The sequence below is a fragment of the Globicephala melas genome, chromosome 9 (genome assembly GCF_963455315.2).
Source record: "Globicephala melas chromosome 9, mGloMel1.2, whole genome shotgun sequence".
Classification (NCBI taxonomy): domain Eukaryota; kingdom Metazoa; phylum Chordata; class Mammalia; order Artiodactyla; family Delphinidae; genus Globicephala; species Globicephala melas.
The window spans coordinates 18,437,436-18,457,837 of NC_083322.1; the positions used below are offsets into that span (position 1 = coordinate 18,437,436).

Here is a 20,402-nt window from a genome sequence, read left to right on the forward strand (position 1 = left end):
TGCTTTTAGCTGTGCTTAGTAGGATAAATTGTTTTTTAAAAGCATCTCTTCCATATTGTTTGAAATTGAAACTGTTATTTTTATATCTTCCCTTGTGTCTAAAATATTTTATAATAACTTTTAAAAAGATCAGATGATGCTGGTGAATCCTTGGGGCACAGCGACCCACTCTCTGCACCCCTACTTTTCCAGAGAGCATTGCCTCCCTTCTCCGGCTCAGCCTTGTACTCTCCTCCACGTTCCCCCTCCCAGCCTCTCCTACCCACCCCAGGAAAAGAACTTTAACCAGCTCCTGTTGAGAACAGGGCTAGGTGGAAGATAGGAGCCAACAGCAAATGGTGTTACATCCAAATATGAGTTACGGGAAAGGGGATTATCAAAGGAAGTTTTGATATTTTTTAAAAAGGAAAGCATTAGAGGATTTTGATATTTAAAATATTTAACAATTAGTGCCGTACTATGGGAAGGCTCTTGTTCCCATGAATCACCATGCACAGAGGATTCAGAGGAAAGACCATTTACCCATCCAAACGGGTGCATTTCAGTGTTTTAACAACCAGCATAGTCTCGTTCACACAAATCAGCCGAATACCAGCCTCGCCTGTAACTGCTCAATTTTTCTTCTGCAGATGGCAGGAAGTGAAACCACAAAGACAATGAAAATTGCTTATAAACCTTTCATAATCAGAGTCAAAAAAGGGTGAAATAAAAGAAATACCTGATTTATTTCTTCATATTGCTAAAGGAATTTGAGGTATCATGTTGGTCAGAAGTTAAATGGAACTCCATAATTTTTCCATAATGAGAAGAACAAAATATTTCAATCCTGTAAAGTATACACTAATGCTATAAATGGACGCACTGAAATTTTAAGAGCACAATCTTCATTGTCTTTATCCCACAATCACTATGCATGTAGCAAGGCAGAGATCTTGGGAGATTTTGCCATCTGATATTTCAGAGCAGGAAACAGCTAGAAAATTCATTCATAGCTGTGGGAAAAACTGAAATTCCATTTATAAAAGCTAAGAATAACTTATATTTTAAAAAAGATAGACACTATTCAGAGAATCACAAAAGAAACTGAGAGAATTAAGGCATATAGAACATTCTTTTGTAGGTAGTTGGTTGAGTGAGGAATAGCCAGGATCCATGGCCAGGGGAGACAAAGGGACTGGACATGATCAGAGCAAGTTTTCCATGTTAAGATCAAATGTCAGGTACGGGTCTACTTGCGGCCCTGAGGGATCGGAGGGAGGGTGGGTTTGGTGTTGGAACCTGGGCGACTGATGCTTGAGATCGTGTGTCTTCTGTGTTGGAGAGACCCTTTTCCACATGGAAATACCTGTTTATGTAGTGCTGTAAAACAGTAAGAAAAAAAAGATACGGTATGTATAGTTAACCCCTTGGTACACTAAACAAAGAAAATAAACATTGCATGATGTAAGAACCAGAATAACTTTCAGAATTCATTCATAACAAACTATAAGAAATAAATGACACCCAAATAAGAAAAATAAGGGATGAGGTTGAGAATATATCATGTGCGTGGTTGGACAAACCTTGGGCTGGGTAGACTTGCCCAATGACCAGAAGGTTGCTACAGCAAGCAATTCCTATGCTACTCTTCTACCCTGCTCATTCATACCCTCTGTAATAATGCCCTGCACAATATTCCTTTTCAATCATATGTGAGTAGACTTAGCACAGACACAAACACACACTCTGAAGTCCTTCCTAGAGAAAACTCATCTAGTGCCCTTTAAGACTGGCTTGTTAACCAAGGAGGAAGACACCAAGGATGAACCACAGAGCTAGGTTCCTCTGGGGACTATGGAAGCAAGAGGAGTTTGGAAGATGAGACTGAAGGTGGAAGCATAGTGTCCACAGAGGAAGCCGAATTCTCAGTGGGGAGAAATCAGTGTAGGAGGGATTGAGAGAGTGAGGCAGAGGATTCTACAGGAAGTGAGCAAAATGGAGTGACCTATAAGATCGGGAAGACGCAGCTTATTAAACAAACCAATGCAATCCAAAACGTTAAAGGCAAAATGGACCTTTTTAAGGTATATTTAGAGCAAGAATGGCATACTCCTTGAGAAGATGAGATCCTGTTAACAGAGGACAAAAAAAGATAAAAGGGACTTCCCTGGTGGTCCAGTGGTTACGACTCCACGCTTCCAACTGCAGGGGGCATGGGTTCGAACCCTGGTTGGGGAACTAAGATCCCCACATGCGGTGCAGCCAAAAAAAAGAAAAAAGAAAAGGTTCCTCCTTATTTTCTACTTTTTTTTCATCATGGAGATATTTTTTTAAGCTGGAAAGGGTAACAAAAATATCTTAAGCAAATAAAGGCCCCGAAGAAGAAAGAAGACAATAGAACAGGGCTCCCTTCTACATCAGTTCCCTTGTCCACACCCAGGTAAGCTACCTCCCAGGGTGCTGAAATAACTGACAGAAGTGATTTTAGAGTGTCTGGTCTTTGAGAATTCATTGCAATGAGAAAAGTACTGGAGGCAAATAATATTGCCATTTAAAAAAATGGAAATAAAGATCTACAAACCGGCACACCTGACTTTAAACCTCAGCAAATTCCAGTTTATTAAAGAAATGGTTTGTGCATTCAGAAAGAACTGTAGTGAGTGATAAGTGTTGGAAGGGATTTGCAAAGAAAAATTATTTCAAATTAACTTAATTTCCCTATTACTTATGCAGGGGTCAACAACCTATAGCACATAGGACAAATCTGGTCTGCAGCCCATTTTAGTAAATAAAGTTGAAATGAAACCAGCCCATGCCCATTCATTTACATATTGCCTATGGCTGTTCTCACACTGCAATGGTAGGGTTGAGTGGTTGCAAAAAAGTCTATGTTGTCCACAAAGCCAAAAGCATTTACTGTCTGGTTCTTTACAGAAAGCTTGCTGACCCCTGAGTTAGAAAATACGACTGATATAATGCAAGGCACGCATCGCAGTTTCTTGTGTGAATGCACTAGAGAGATGTGAGTAAGCGTCACAAAGCAGGTAGACTCTCCCTGGAAGTCAGTGTCCAAAGACTTGTCACAGGATGTTTCTCTTAGCCAAGTCCTGGGTCCCAATGTTGACAGCAACAATGACAAAGGCATAGGTGGCATGTTTGCTGGCTGAATAAAAATTTATAAAGTAGTAAATATGGAAGATGAATCAAGACCCCAAATGATCTAATCAAGTTGGAATGTGGGGCTGAAACCAAAAGGATAAAAAGCTGAAGATAAAAGTTGCATTTATGTAAAAAAAAAAAAAAATCAACAGCACACATACTGGATGATATAAACTTGGTTTGGCAGTTCGTATGAAAAAAAAAAATGTGGGTTTAACTGACCGAGAGCTAGTAGTATGATGTGATTTCTGAGAAAATCACCACAGAAAGATGTTGGCAAGATGGCAGGTTAGGAAGCTCCAGGCCCCTGTTCTCCCAGGGAAACATTAAAAGAAAAACTAGAGGGCATCCCTGGTGGTGCAGTGGTTGAGAGTCTGCCTGCCGATGCTGGGGACACGGGTTCGTACCCCGGTCTGGGAAGATCCCACATGCCGCAGAGCAGCTGGGCCCGTGAGTCATGGCCGCTGAGCCTGCGCGTCCGGAGCCTGTGCTCCGCAACGGGAGAGGCCACAACAGTGCGAGGCCCACGTACTGCAAAAAAACCCAAAAAACAAAAAACTAGAGACTAGCTAAAGTAACTTAATAGGAGCTCTGGAAATCAGTCAGTGATCTACAGCAACCAAGTGAACGCCCAACCATCAAAAAACCACATTAGCAAGGGTAAGAAATCTCATGTTTTTACTCACCTTTGCCCCTCCCCCTCCCAAGGGGCTGAAGTACAGTTTGGGGGAAGAGGGGCCTGGCTCCCAGTTCCCTCCTGAGAGCCCATCTAGCGGCAGCCTGATTGGCCTCTGTGTCACCTAACTCATAGCCCAGATGGCTAGAAGTGGCACAGCTGGGATCTCAGGCTAGAGGAAGCTATAGGAAGCAGCGGGCCGGGCTCCTGAAAAACCCTGAGGAGGCACAGACCTAAAGACGCCTGGGACAAGAGATTCTTACTTAAGGAACACCACAGAACAGCTAAGGCCCCAAGAAAAAGCAGGAGAAAGATGCTTAGGGCAATTAATACATTCATTTAAAAGCATCTGTGTATACTGGGGAACTGGGGAAAAGCACACACAGAGGTCAGGGAAAGGGCACGCCCAGAAAGGGACTGAAAGGACCCTGAGCCTTCACACTGGACTGACCCTGGGCTCAGAACATGCCCCACCAGTCAGCGAAGGGCGTCCCCTGCACGGAGCCAGTCCACGTCCTGGGAGAGGTAGCTGCTTTTTCAAATGCCCAATTTTCAACACGGGATCACAATGCACATAAAGAAACAGGAAAACCTGGCCCATTCACATGAAATAAATCTCCAGAAACCATCCCAGCAGAAAACAACCACAATCTTTTATGTGTATAAAAATTTACAATCATAATACCTAGCAGATATCCAGCACTTTACTTCTTACTTACACCATACCCCACCTTGCTGGTCCTGTATTATTATATTATGTACTACATTATAATATATATATATTACAGTAATATAGGATATTACTATATTATTGTGGGATGGATATTATTATTCCTAAGGCTCAGACATTAATTGATTTGCCCAACACTGTACAGCCAGACAATAGTAGAAATGGAACCAAAACCCAGGTCTTCTGATTCCTAATGCAATGTTCTTTCCACAGCCCTGCCCCACGGGTAACAGCCGCCCTTTGCTCTGGCCAGACTATGTTTGGAAAGTAGTTTTCAACTCTTAAGTATCCCATTTATAAGGAAGGATACAGGAAGAGGAGAGAAAATGAGACGGGAAAGGTCTAGGAACACGACCTGTGGGAAGCCAGAACCATGATGAGCTTTAAGGACATGTCTGTCCCAGGGCTCCTGGGTTCCCTCAGGCTCTGAAGTGGCAGCTCACAGCCTTTAAAAGAGTGCCCAGAACACTTCACACATCCTGTGAGATGACATAGTATGTCTACTTGAGAATTTGGGATTATATCCTGGAACTTGAGTCTTGGGACTTGTAAAAAATTAATAACAGAAACCTCCACGAAGTGGAGCTGGGAGACCAGAAGGGGGAGCCTCTCACGCCCTGCGACCATAGCAGAGCCCCAAAGGAAGACGTCTCCTCTTCTTTCCTGGCAAGGACTCAGTCAATGAAAAGCCATAGACTCTTGGTTTACTAAAGCTCTCCCAATTCCCTTTCCCTCTATAAGAAGCCTTCTCCTTCCTTTGCCCTGTGCGGCCTTGCATGTGGCTCACTGTGGTTGTAGACCCCGAAGTGATCACTAATAAACCCACCTTGGCTGGAGAGATACCTGGCAGTCTGTTTATTTCAGGCCAACAGATCCTAATTTACTGCTTCTGTCCTCCCTTATGAGTAAAATGCTGGAAAATACCCTATCTCGGTCAGCTGTCCTGAATACAGCTACCCCTGAACAGGGCGTCCACCTCTGAAAAGGTCAGAAGGTGCCTGATTCGGGACCTTCCTTCTGGAGATGCCACCTACTGTGTCCTATTGTCCCTGGTGACCTAACACGTCTGTACTCTTTCTGGCTCCCATGGTCACCTGAGGAAGCAGGGGATTCTCAAGTCTTCTTCTGGTCTCAGGCAGACCACCCCACCCCCCGCAGGCTACTAATATTGGCTTCTCTTAGCCTCCAGGTCCTAGAGAATTCCGCCCAATTTATTCATTCCTCTATCAGTTGCTCACAGAGCCCCATAATGGGTTACTCTCTCCCTTTTCCATTTTCACCTCTAGCCCTTCAGCCTCCCCACACTGTTTAAGGTCTTTACTCAATGTTGTTTATGAACATTGCCAGAGACAAAAATGCGATGGCCATGCTGTCTGTGCCAGGAGACATGCATTCGCAAGTCTGTTGGGGAGCAAGGTGTAAAAAGGAGGTGAAGAGGAGGGGCTGGCCTGATCCTTCAAACCCCAAACCGCCAGGATTCTGCCAGACCCCCAGGGCAGGAGACTGGTCAGTGATATGAAAACTTCCCTGCGTTTCTTCACCTTCACTGAACGTAGCCCAAGTTGCTAAAACCTCCTTTCGAGAGCACGTGCCCCTCATCCCAGAACACCCCTGCAGGCCGTGTGGCCAGATGGGCAGAGCAGCAGTCCACTCTAAGTAGCTAAGCAACCCTGGGCACATTTCTGATCTTTTTTAACTTTGTTTCTCATCTATTACAATGGGGGATAAATAACCCAGCCTGCCTCAAAGGAGAGATTCTCAACTTTAAACACACATTTAATTTTAAAAAATCAGAAACAGAAAGACAGTGGGAAATAGATATAATTATAATATTAATATTTATATGAGAACAATATGTAAATGACTCATACCTTTTAGGGCCTGATCCTCAATATCACCTATTGTTGATTCTGGGTGTGAATAAATTCTGTCTTCCGGAGGCCGAAAAGGCAAGTCTTTTGACCATGGACAAGATTCAAATAATGCAGAGTATTTCATGGAATCACTGGAATCCATGCCACTGAAAAATGAATATATCTTTGAGATGAAATACCATTAACGGCCATATGATCATTGGGTTATCTTTGTCAAATCATTCAGTAGTTTGCAAACATATCTCTGTTGAGCTAAAGTTTTCAATGATACATAGGTACCAAGACCTATTAGCAGCTGATATGTTAAGTACTGTATATATTAGCATAGACTTCTCATCCATTATACAAAACATCACTGAATATCTTCTAAGAGCAAGGCATCCTGAGAGGTGCTGGCGTCTATACAACAAGATGGGTCAGGCATGGATCCTAATTCCTAGGACTTCAGAATCAAGTGCAATTTATATAGGGCAGTCCTTGGACAGAGAAAAATGAAAGCGTGTTAGGGGGCCTGATCTGGACCACACATTGGGCATACCTAAGGCTAGTTTTTTGTCCCCCTTTTTAGGACAAGGTTGGGGTGTGACCTGGGTGCCTGAAGTCTCTGTGTCTGGGCCAGTGGGCTTCCTACCAGTTGGCTGCTCTCCTTTGGGCTCCACCTGCTTCCTGGCTTCCTCTGGGGGAAGCAACTCCACTGCGGCAGAGCTCATCCTGCAGAGCGAGCACTGTGAACAGCTGAGCATGGTTCATGGCAAGATTAAACATTATTTCTTGTATTTATTAATTAGCTTTTGTGAACTATTTACCTCTTTTCTTCATTTCTCTTTTGAGGATCTAAATGTTTTCCATATCAATTTATGTGAATATATATGTTATATATTATATATTGAATTATATATTATAAATTAAATATATAACATAAAACATATGAATATTATATTCAATATATTATATGTTAGATGTTACATATACTATATATCATATATAGTATATTATATGTTATTAATATATATTTTATATAGCTTCCTGTTTTCCTTTTTAATTTGTTTTGGACCTAGAGCAACTTAAAATGTTTATATAATCAAAATATATTCATCTTTTCTTCTGCGATTTTACTCATTTCTTTAAAAACATTTCATTAACACTTTAATCAGCCTACTAAATACATATAGTTAGAATTAAGTCATATAGAAGGGCTTAAAATAGAAAGTAACGGTGACCCCAATTTCATTCTCCTGAGAGCCAACCATTCTTAAATGTTCTTCGATATTCTGACAATAAACATTTTATTTCTAAATGTCACTGATTTTTATTGACTTGCCAGTTTTAAACATATCTTTGATACAGATTTCTGCTATGATCAAAAAGGATTTAGCTAACTTAATAACTCCCCCCATTTTTCTCCCCACACACAGTTCGATCACTATTTTCAGTTCCTCCATCGGTCAGATCTACATCTTCATGTATCATATTTAACAATCCCCATTTCTTGTTCCATCAACAGCAGATGATATATACTCACTTGCCATCTCCACCTCCTAAACTCTGTCATTGGAAATTTTTACTGTCAAAATTGATTGTATTAAGTTTTTTTAAAAAAAATAATTAATTATTTATTTATTTTTGGCTGTGTTGGGTCTTCGTTTCTGTGCGAGGGCTTTCTCTAGTTGCGGCAAGCGGGGGCCACTCTTCATCGCGGTGCGCGGGCCTTTCACTGTCGCGGCCTCTCTTGTTGCGGAGCACAGGCTCCAGACGCGCAGGATCAGTAGTTGTGGCTCACGGGCCTAGTTGCTCCGCTGCATGTGGGATCTTCCCAGACCAGGGCTCAAACCCATGTCCCCTGCATTGACAGGCAGACTCTCAACCACTGCACCACCAGGGAAGCCCTGTATTAAGTTTTGTATTCATAGTTATGTCTTTTCATAATTTAGCTAAAGGTTGATTTAAAATGTTGAAAATCAATAGATAATTGTTTACTGCAAAGCCTAGTTGGTGGCTATGATTATGCTTTCTTCTCTGTATTTCCAACGTAATGATTCCCATCTCAGCAAAGAAGTACGAGTCTAGGATCAAGTTCAAGTTGACCTCCACTTGTTCACATTCCACATTTAACTTCAGTTCATACACAGCAGTAGCAAAGGCTGATCCAAATTGGGTCTATTCAAGATAAAGCCTGTCATTTAAGTGAGGGTGTCCACATCTTACCAGGATGATGTTATGACTACCAGAGATGTAAAGGGTAGAAGCAAGTCTCAATGAGGTGTTCCCAGGAGCTCTATCACTGGAAACACAGTACAATTAGCTCTCTGGGCCTGTCCTTGACCCAGGATGAAATACAGTGGGTGGTGTAGGCATACTAAGGGGACACGTCCAATGTGTCTGAATGGCAAGCAGAGGCTGCAGCTCTTGGGCGGTAGTTCACGGCTTGAATCCAGAACCAGTGCTCCTGGAAAGCTTCCATATTGCTGAGCATGGACATGGGCTGCTCGCTGGACCTAAGCTTCCTGTCAACTACAGCCAGGGCCAGATGGCATCAACATTCCCAGGCAGGGATACTCCGGGATGGGGCAATCTCCCTGTGCCTAGGGGTTCTGCTCAGAAGTTTTGACTACTGGTTATCAACTAGAGAAGTCTAATGGCTTGCTTGAAGGCGGGGGTACCTCTTACTGGGTTGGACAGAGTTCTTGGGTCTGTCTTCCTGTTACTAGACAACAGCTTTTGGACCCCCTCACAGAATGCTAGCCCCCTTCAGGTAGAACACCCATGCTCCTCGAAGACTTTGTTTCCCAATTTCTTGCTTCCATGTAAGGTAAGTGAGCTTGTCCAAGAAGCGCTTCCTAGAGAAGTATGTAAACTGAGACCAGTACTGCCAACATCTGGATTTTCCAGTCACTGAACAACTCTTTCCTCTACCCCTGCAGTGGAAAAGGGCCGTGATTAACCCATGCTTGGGGTCTTCTCTCTAGAAGTATGACCAGACTGAGTCTTTTCCCCCTGAACACAGACGTAGATGCATTTAGGTTTTATGGGTTACATCTTTTATTCCAAACTATAGAAGCATAAAGATGTTCTTCTTTTTTTAGTAAAAAAAAAACAATAATCCATAGATTTTATGGCCAAATCTCTAAAGTGATATAAATAGAGTATGTTGAAGGGAACTTAGAAAGAAAATGGCACCAAAAATTTCACTGGATTTTTTTCGGTACACGGGCCTCTCACTGTTGTGGCCTCTCCCGCTGCGGAGCACAGGTTCTGGACGCGCAGGCTCAGCGGCCATGGCTCACGGGCCCAGCCGCTCCGCGGCATGTGGAATCTTCCCGGACCGGGGCACGAACCCGCGTCCCCTGCATCGGCAGGCGGACTCTCAACCACTGCGCCACCAAGGAAGCCCTTCACTGGATTTTTAATATATATTTTATTTGCCTGCTAGGGTTGCCGTAACAGAGTACTGAGGATTGAATGGTTGAAAGTCACTGTCTCACAATTCTGGAGTCTAAAAGCCCAAGATCAATGTCAGCAGGGTTGGTTCCTTCTGAGGCTGTGCAGGAGAGTCTGTTCCAGGTCTCTCTACTAGCTTCTCATGTTTGGCTGGCAATCTTTGACCATCCTTGGCTTCTGCATCACCCAAGCTCCCTTGCTCTGTGTGTGTGTGTATGTCCAAATTTCTCCTTTGTATATGGACACCAATTATATTGGATTAAAGGTTCACCCTTCCCAAGTCTGACCTCATCTTAACTAAATGCATCTGTAATGACCCTACTTCCAAATAAGGTCACACACTGAGGTACTGGGATTAGGACTCCAATATGTACATTTGCGGGGAGTTGAATTATGTACACAATTCAACCCAAAACACATATGTTTTGGTCTCTTATTTTTGGAAAAGAATACCTCTTCATTTAAAACACACACCAAAAAAGGGATCACAGAGCAAGTTCTGCCTTTCAAACGATTACTTTTCTTTTGTATCAAAGGAAGTATTAAGAGTAAATGAAAATGCTTTGAAAGTCAGGAGTCAAAAAGTGGCTGGGAAAAAAAAAAAAAAAGTGGCTGGGTTGAAACGCACATGTGTTACCACGAGGAAAGGGTCAGACTTGAGTGAACGTCTGACCCACCCTTTTCACTGTGGGAACAGATGATAAATAAGCCCACTGCAGCCTAGTAGGCATTTTATTTTATTTTATTTTTTTAAATTCTGCTATGGACTGAATGTTTGTGTCCCTACCCCACCCTGCCCAAATTTATATATTGGAATCCTAACCCCCAATATGATGGTGTAAGGAGGTGAGACCTTTGAGAGGTAATTAGGTCAGGAGGTGAAGCCATCATGAATGAGATTAGTGCCCTTATAAGAAAAAGCGAAAGACAGCTTGCTTCCTCTCTCTGTTTTCCACCATGTGGGGACACAGCAAGAAGCCAGTCATCTGCAAACCAGGAAGAGGACCCTCGTCAGAACCCGGCCACGCTGGCCCCCGATCTCAGACTTCTCAGCCTCCAGAAGTGTGAGAAAGAACTGTCTGCTGGTTAAGCCACTCAGCCTACAGTAATTTGTTATAACAGCCTAAACTAAGATATTCTTTCTCTCACTGTACTCCTATCAGGCTACCTCACTGTACTAAAAAATCCAGAGTGTGAATAAATCCTCAGAGATCTACAGTTTCAACACTGTCATTGTAATTTGTTAACTAACTATAATCTAGAGTCTCTAGTATCCTGTGAGATGTGCAGACTTGGGTGGCCATTTAGTGGGGCCTGTTGTTTTTCATCAACAAATTTATGAAAGGAAACCCAAAGTATTACAATAATAAAACTCAGAAACAAAGGAAAGCATTACTCCTTTTTTAAATTGACACTCTCATTATGACACATCACCCTCATAAAACATCTCTTTGCTGTGGCAGACTTTTTAAATGACATATTAATATTTTAAAGTTATAAATACTTCAAATATTATAAAATGCTCATTGTTGAAAATATCGGGAAGAACAAAGAAAATAAAAATTGGCCACAATCCCACCACTAGAAGATAATAACTGATACTATTTTGGTATATATCTTTTTAGTGTTTTTTTTCTATACATACACATGAATATTTTTAAACCTGTATTATGCTGGATATACATGTGCACCTGATATTTAACACACCATTTATATTATAAGCATTGATTTGTATTTAACTCTTTATAATTTATCTAAAATTTGTTTTAACATATAAAGTGATATAAGAAACTTAATTGTATCTTTAGGACCTATTTTTCCCATTTACTGAATATTTCATCAAATTCTCATGGATTTCTAATAATTTTTTTAGGATATAAAAATAAACCATATATATCCTGTACAGACGATTTAGAAGTTACAGGAAAAAAGATAAAGAAGAAAATGAAAATAACTGATAAATCTAGAGGAAGACCCACTGCTAATGTTTTAGTGTGCTTGCTTCCAGTCACTCTTGTCTACTTTGTTGCCATGCATTCAGAGAGACCAAACCCACGGACCCCTTCTAAAGAGTTCTTTACTTGATTCTCTGTCACTGCTCCGGCCACAGATGATTGGATAAAGGATGGTTGCTTGACCTAAGGGCAACAAATCTATAGACCAGCCTGTTACCTATGAGGGCTCTGGCTAGAGATTCTACTCAAGAGTGGCACCCGTAGTAGATAGTGATTGACTCAACCAGCCAGATCTTTGCTTGGGAAGTGTGGATTCAAGACCTATAGAGACATAGTCAATGGTAGTGGCAGAAACAGCGGAAGTAGAAAAGGAATGTAATAGAATACCCACAAAAGCCAAGCACTAAAATCAGTGGTGAAGGGTCTGATCTGGTCTATAAGGGGTTTAAATATCAAAAAGGGAGTTATTGAAAAGCTATTTGGTAGTTTATAGATTTAACGGAAAACTAGAGAACCCGGTTTTTAAACCTGGCAAGAGCAAAGGTAAGCTAGGTGCCAAGAACACAGCCAAGTTGCAATACAGGAAGAGACTGGTAGACACCACTGCTTGCGCTCCACAATGGATTCTTGATTCTTCCACCACTGGTGACTTGAATGATCTCTAACTGCCCCTGCATCAGTGTGGCACTCCCTCAAGTTTCAAAGTCCCAAAGAGAAGCTTCTTAGGTTCCAGTGAACCTAGGTTATAAGCCTGTGCCCTCCCTAGAGGGCCAAAATCTATTCTATTCAAATTCCATAGTGGGAGTTGGGGCCCTGCTTCCCAGCTTTAGGAATTCCCTGAAGTTTAAGGATGAGTGCCATCATTTGAACTAACCAGCAGAAAATAACTTATTCTATCCAATAAAACTCAACTCACCTCTTTACAGAAGGTCCAAAGGGAGTTTTAAAGTAACCTCCATAAAGCTCGAAACTTTTCTTTAGTTCTAAAGCTGTAAAACTAGGTAGACTGTCGATGACGGGTGCTGGTACTAGACCCCTGAAATTGGAAATTGAAAAAATCCACAGAATTTTGTAATAATACCAAGCGTACACACATGTAATACCTAAATACTGATCTTTACACGTCCCAAGTAAATGCATACGCCAATAAAACCTATTTGGAATAATGTAATATATACACTCATAAGCATTCACGTCAGAGCTTGCCTTAGACACTGGCATTATTACATTCTAATTTGTAGATTAACCAAATTTGTATTTTTCTGAATATTCCTTATCAATTAAGACATTAATATAGGCAGATTTTCTTCCTACTGATTGGTACATATTCAATTGTAAACGCTCATTCATTTGTTATGTGAAGTCCAGCAATATATCAACTGCTATAAAAACTGAAATAGATATTTTCCAGTTTTGTTTATAATCTAATGTTTTGAAATAATACCAGAAAATATTTATAAAAATTCTAATATTGTACTTTCAACTGAACTCTAGCATAAAATATCTATTTTTCATCTATACTAGCCTGTTTCCCCAGAGTGACTTGAAAAGAATCATTAACTATTTTTAGTGAATAAATCCTACTGCTATTCACTCTAGACTTGCTAAATAGAGGTGCTATGTGCAAAGCAGCCCGACTGCATATAAATGCATGAAAATTCAAAGCATCCTTCTGCCCTAGTATAACCCATTTGGAGCTCAGATTTAAAACAGCTTAGTGTCCACAGTGTTTCAATAGGCATGGCCACTCTGCTGGTGAGAAGTCGCACAGGCCCCAGCTTTAGCTGCTCTGGGGGACAGTGCCCATCTCCTGGCCACCACCCTCCCATCCCCCAAGTAGAACTTTGTATATTCCACACAGCCTGCCTTTTGAATCAGACTACCCAAAGATAGCTTGCCAATGTGGAGAAAATTAACCACACTTTTTTTGCTATATAGCAGACAAAGACAAAACTTAATTTATATTGGTTAAAGATTTTTAACGCATTGCTTAATATTGCAGACAATAAAGAGAAGTGAAATTGAAAAACATTTTTAAATGGCTTTTGTATTCTGCTTCCCCGACTCACCGCACTTTAAAAAGCTCTTTAAAACACTATAATTAAGGTCTTGTCAGTGCTCTTAGTGACTTTCTGAAAACAGGGATCTCACTTTATTACTCAAATTTTCCAAAAGGTCACACAGAAAAGAGAATTCAGAATACTGAAGCCTATAACATTCATGAGAATATAAAACACAAACATCTCATAAACATCGTGGTTATTCACTTTGAGTAAATCTTAAAGTCTAAATGTGCCTCTTCACATGTAATAATTAATAGTACAATAATTATTATAGCCACTAATATCCATGAAGCCTCTACTATGCATCAGGGACTAAGTGAAACATTGCATATTAAGGAATAAGAATTCATGGCTTAATAAAGATACAATGGTCCCCATCCTGATGGAATTTACAGTTTAATGTGGAAAGGAGACATTAAACAAATGATCCCACAAATCATTATACTATTTTTTGAGATTCATGAAGGACAAGTATAGGATATTCAACAGGATATAATTAACCTTCCATCATCAAAGCCTTGGCGAAGGCTGATACTTATATTCAAACACCACCAGAAACATCATTCTTTGCAGTATTCAAAGACTGCAAAAAATCATCAGTTTCTAGTAGCTGTGAGTATATTGTGCCTTTAAATATATATATAAATGAAAGGGAAATACAACTTCTAGTACTAGGTTTACTATTGAACCACTGGGTCCATTTTAGTACAAAGGTCCCTGTTTGTGTTGATGATTTAAGATTCATTTGGTATATTTGGATACTAAAAAATCAATTTAAAGATGCCCAGGTGTAAATAAATGTGATACATCACTACCTTTGAAACAGGGATGTGTGATGAGGAGGTGTCTTTCCCATTAGGGCCTGCCGGGCTGTCTCATACTGTCTCGCCATAGACTCTCTTTCCTAGGCAAGAAATATGATTTAAAATTATATTGAAGTTAAAAATATGTCAGATGATTAAAATAGCTATAATCATTGTCTTCTTGCTAGAGACTGCCAAATGTGTGGAAAGAAAAAGGGAAAAAACATAGGCCTAAAAAACAATATTTGTTCAGTGGAAAGAAAGAAAACTTTATAAATAAAATAGAAATATTTTTATGAAGACTACAATTTAATATGTAAACTTTTATCTGACATCTAAATAATAATGAGGCAATTTTTTATTAAGATATCATGTTTATATATATATTTTATCTTTTTAATGAGATTATCTCTCAAGGATACAGACTATTATTGTCTTTTTAGTTTTACCAGATCTTAGCACACCTAGTAACTAACTGATTGAATATATCCAACGATGTTAAGTATGATCCTGAAATAGGACAGATTGGGAGGTCTTCCTCCTATGTTTCACCAACACCCCATCACTATCACTAAATACTTGGTGAGCACTTGATTATGGGGATACAAACATACAAAAAACATAGTCTTGGGACTTCCCTGGTGGTCCAGTGGTACAGAATCTGCCTTCCAATGCAGGGGACGCGGGTTCGATCCCTGGCCAGGTAACTAAGATCCCACATGCCGCAGGGCAACTAAGCCCGTGGGCCATGGCTAGAGAGAGAGCCCTCATACCACAACTACTGAGCCTGTGCGCCTCAACAAGAGAGCCCACGTGCCGCAACTACAGAGCCTACATGCTCTGGAGCCTACACGCCACAACTAGAGAGAAAACCCACATGCCACAACTAGAGGGAAGCCTGTGCACTGCAACGAAAAATCCTGCATGCTGCAACTAAGATCCGATGCAGCCAAAAAAAAAAGAAGAAAAGAAAAGAAAAAAAAAACATAGTCTCTGCATTCAAAAGGTTTATAATCTGGTGTCAAAAGGCAACTGAAAAGAGGAAAAAACCAAAGATAGCACATGCTGTTTTATAACTATACACGCCGTTGAGAAATTCTAGGTCAAGCTTGTGAAATTGTTCCTTAGACACATGACACGAGAGCTAACATGCAGACTCATTGAACACAGTCTCTCAGGTGGATATTTGATTGCCAAGACCACTTTACTGTTCCCCTGACCATCATCTCTGTGGTTCTGCGTAAGCATAATGAGGAGAAAATGTCTGCTGGGTAGGAGGGAGGGGATTTATAATGGGATAAGAAAGGAAGAAACAAACTCTACTTACATTTTAACACTTAAAAACTATTTTAAATAGCTCCATAAATACATCTAAATTGTCTCATATTACTATAAAAGTACTACATATCAACTAAATCCACTGTCTTATTCTGTTGATTTGTTATTATTTTTCCCCCAATCACTCTATACTAGTATATACATTTTCTATTGTGATTTTAATTTGTACCACCCTTATTTTTTTCCTATATTGATCCTTGATCTAAATTATATCATGGCTGGGAAGATGACAGTGGTAGTGGAAGCACAGTTTTTGGACCTTCCAGAATTTCCACGTAAAAACAGATATAGCAACTAAATAGCAAAATGAAAACATATCAAACATTTACAAGAAAACTAGGTGACAAGCTCCCCTCAAAGCCCCCAATACAGGTGACAATAACCACAACACCTGCATGGTATCAGTGTCTATGTAAGAGGAAGCCAAAGAAAGAAACAGGGTGACTAAAAGACCTGAGAACAGGAGAGCCCCAAGATAGCTAAGAAGTATTCACTAGGAAGCACAGCAGGACAATTTGGAAACCACGGATGAAACATAGGAGGGGTTGTTTCCATTCTAATAGTAGGTAAGAATAAGGGGTCCACAGTAAGTTCTGCAGGAGCTGGATCAACTGTGAATTCTTGAAACTAATCCACTAGGGCTCCCTTCTAAGACAGGGTTTTACACTAAAAAAAAGCTGATGGGGGTGGAATAAAAATTGGGAAAGAGCAAACAGAGACATAGGAAAGAGGAAATCTAGACCAAAGCGGGAGAGTGGAACAGAACCAGGAAATCTCAGGAAGGAAACTGCCATATACCTTGATACTATTTGAAAAAACCACCTTCCTTCTAAATGTTTGAGAAAATGAATTTCACATAAAAATGAGAAAATTTCCAGTCAAATCCAATGCAAAGTTATAAGAAATAAGAGGAAAAGGAGAATAACATCTCTGTACACAATGAAGGGGAAACAGATAAAATCTATAATCTATTTAAAAATAAACTAAAAGACATTAAGAAAATGACACAAAACATTAAGGAACAAATAAATTACAATTTCTGCAAACTCACAAATGAGGTGCTGGAAATCAGGAAAGAATTAGAATATACAGGAAAAAGTCGCTTAGGAAATGAAAACTAAACTAGAAGAAATACAGGAGTGAATAAACACAACAAATAATGACTTAAGAGAAATAGAAAATGAAGGAAAAACTTTAACCTCAAAAAGAAATGAAGAAAGAGGTAAAAAGATTCAAGAGAAAATGACAAATATTTAAGATAGATAAAAAAGATCCAACATATCAACAATAAGAGATCTTGATAAAATAAGCCAAAACAAAGAAACAGGGGCTTCCCTGGTGGCAAAGTGGTTGAGAGTCCACCTGCCGATGCAGGGGACACGGGTTTGTGCCCCGGTCCAGGAAGATCCCACATGCCGCAGAGCGACTAGGCCCATAAGCCATGGCCGCTGAGCCTGCGTGTCCGGAGCCTGTGCTCCGCGATGGGAGAGGCCACAACAGCGAGAGGCCCGTGTACCGTAAAACAAAACAAAACAAAACAAAACAAAGAAACAGGATAGATACTAAAAACTACAATTCAAGTGTAAAGTGTAACAGACTGTTATCAACAGGCAAGAATGCAGGAAATATTTTTCCCACAGCCCTTTCTGTATCTAGTAGAGAATAAGCTTAGGCAATAAAACAACTAGAGAGACACTGACCTGAGGTCTAATGATGAGTATTAAGTATGAAGGTATTTGATAACTAAGACAAAATGAGAGTTAAAAGGGAGAGAGGATATGAGGGCACGCTCTGATAGTACAGCTATAACATAATCACAAACAATGGCGGGAGGAATATTTGTAAAAACACTTTTTTATAAACTGCTTTCAGTTTTTATAATGGGTGCTGGTAGTATTTAGTATTGTTATTCTGAGACTCTTCTGTGTGTCATGTGGTTAAAACAAACGAGAAATTTAGTAAGATATTATAATTCTATCATCGCCTCTATCTCTGAGAAGCAGGACTCTCAGCGTGGAGAAAAGAAAAAATATGTAACAGAGAAGGAGTTAAGTAAAAATGCTGAAGTCTTGAATCCAAATTGGAAATATTAACTTGAACTCATGAAATATTTTATCTATCCACAGAATAGGCCTAGAAACAATGGCCACCCCAAGAGCAATGAGCATTCCTAGCAACCATGATGTGTTTTCTTGTACAACCATCTCCCACTTGAAGAAACCAAGACTTCTTGGACAAAAGACTGATTCCAGGTCTAGGACAGGTAATGAACAAAAGAGCATAGAATATCTCGTCATACCAACCAGCAAAATGGGTCACGTTAAAAGGACACAGGTGTCAACCTGCAGAAGCTCTAGCTGGTCAAGGATAGAATAATTTGAGTTTCGATAAGGATAAAAAATGCAGTGGGTGGATAGCCTTCAATATGCACAAATCAAAATCATGATTACAAATGATATTTTAAAATTAGTTGGTCACCTTCAGAGAATAACAGGAAACCAATTCATTATCTTGAAAAAGGCACTTGGACTGCTGATCCTACATGAACTGTACCACTTGGTAACTAGGTGGCAGATAAGAGAAGTATCTCTTTATAGTGTTATTCCAGCTAATAGATATAGTGTTGAACACCATGCCCTGAGGAGAAGAAAGCATTTTTCTTTTGGAGTCGAAATAGACACTTCTAAGCTGTGTTATCTCTGACAAGCTCCCTGAGCTGACCTGCCTCACAGTAGTGAAAGAAAATAGTGCTTAGTAGACGTAGGGCCCAATATTTTGTCATTACAGGTCCACTTTCTCACTGACCTTCATATCTTTGGGTGCTTTTTGATTGCACTGGCCTTATCTGCCACACACATATATTCACTAAATTGGCTTTGAATGAATTGGTCATTCAGCAATTTTTTTTCTAGAAAATTGGCTTTCAGTAACTTGGGCTGCTTCAGGAGTAAGGCTGTCCCCTAAGGAGATCAGAGGAGCTGGTTGGAGAAACAGATACAATTGAAGTTCTGAAAATAAAGCTTCTCCTAGAAGGCAAAGATCTACTCACAATAATTCCACAGCAAAAAATCTTCACACAAACACACACATAAATATACACTTACCCAACCAGTTATGACGTGTGGCCATGTGACTACCCAGGAATAGGGCTGGTTTTCAGAAGACACACACAAAACCAGCTCTGTTATTTTGCAATCACACCTTGACATGCATGTGGTGACAAACCACACACAAGGAAAGAGTAGAATATTAGAATAGAGGGGGTAAACCGAAAGACCTCACATACGCAGTAAGTTTAGGGTAGGTTTCAGGAAGAATGCAGTGTTCAACGTAAGTGGAAAGGGTGCTTTTGAAAGAAACAGGACAAAAAAGCATTGACAATGGGAATTCCTATTTAGTCCATCAGTGTCAAATGGCTCTCTTGATAGTTTCTACAGGTAAATATGAACATATTAAATCTACAGTTAAGACCCCAAAAAAGCACAAACATTTCTATCTTTTTCTTTTTTTGGAAGATTTATGATATAGGTTTTTGACAGAGATAGTGGCAATTACTTTCCTCAATCCACCATAAAGTTCCAAAAATACATAGGGATTTATGTTGGGAAAGTAAATGAATAACAACATCTCCTAAGGGTTGCAATAAGGGGTTCATGAGATAATTTACACAAAAGCCCTTTCCAAACTATAAGTGACATATAAAGGCTATTTATGGCCTCCAATATAATCATAATATCTCATTAAAGCTTCTGTGGTGATGATCTTAAAAAGGTTTTGCTCATTTTGCAGCATTATAATGGCTAGGCAAGAGGTTAATAACTTACGAAATATCTCAAAATTTGATAAATACTTAAAATTTCAAAATAGCATTGAATTCATAATCTTTACAAGAAAACGAGGTACTAAAAATAATCTTAGGCAAGTTCACCCCATATATATGACAGTGGCAATTAAGTACTACCTTTGTTCTAATTTTTGAGGGGTGAATCTGTTGGTTCTTGGGGGATTTGATTTGCTTTTCTATGAAACTACTCTGTTCCATTATACCTCCACCAGTACTGGCAGGCAAAATTACCAGAACCTCAGGCTGCAAGGGGTTTGAGCGTTGTTGCCATCATGGATGAGAAACTGCCCACCCTCTAACACAGGACACAGTAGATTTCTACACTAGGCTCTAGATGCCCTGGATTATGGGGGCTGAACAGTTTCTCAGGGAGGTGACTACAGGTAAGGAGTGGTGCTGGACATGTCAAAATTACATAAGAATTTTTGACAACACGTGGTCCACATACCTGCTCCCCTCCCGCCACCAAGGTGGCCCCTCTACTCTCGCATTGCCTTTTTATCATACCCTCCACTCTCCAGTTCCCCCATACTGTTCATTAGT

General features: G+C 40.2%; 1 protein-coding gene across 1 annotated transcript in view; it reads right to left on the reverse strand.

The window, feature by feature from the left end:
- Positions 1-331: 331 nt before the first annotated feature.
- The window catches only part of LRGUK (leucine rich repeats and guanylate kinase domain containing), a 118,936-nt gene continuing 98,865 nt past the window's right edge, over positions 332-20,402 (reverse strand). Inside the window, exons 17-20 of the mRNA XM_030853848.2 lie at positions 14,690-14,778; positions 12,728-12,847; positions 6,416-6,564; positions 332-1,359 (exon numbers count right to left, since the gene is read on the reverse strand). Coding sequence (XP_030709708.2) covers positions 1,229-1,359; positions 6,416-6,564; positions 12,728-12,847; positions 14,690-14,778 — 489 coding nt within the window. The 3' untranslated portion in view covers positions 332-1,228. The remainder of the gene's footprint in view (positions 1,360-6,415; positions 6,565-12,727; positions 12,848-14,689; positions 14,779-20,402) is intronic.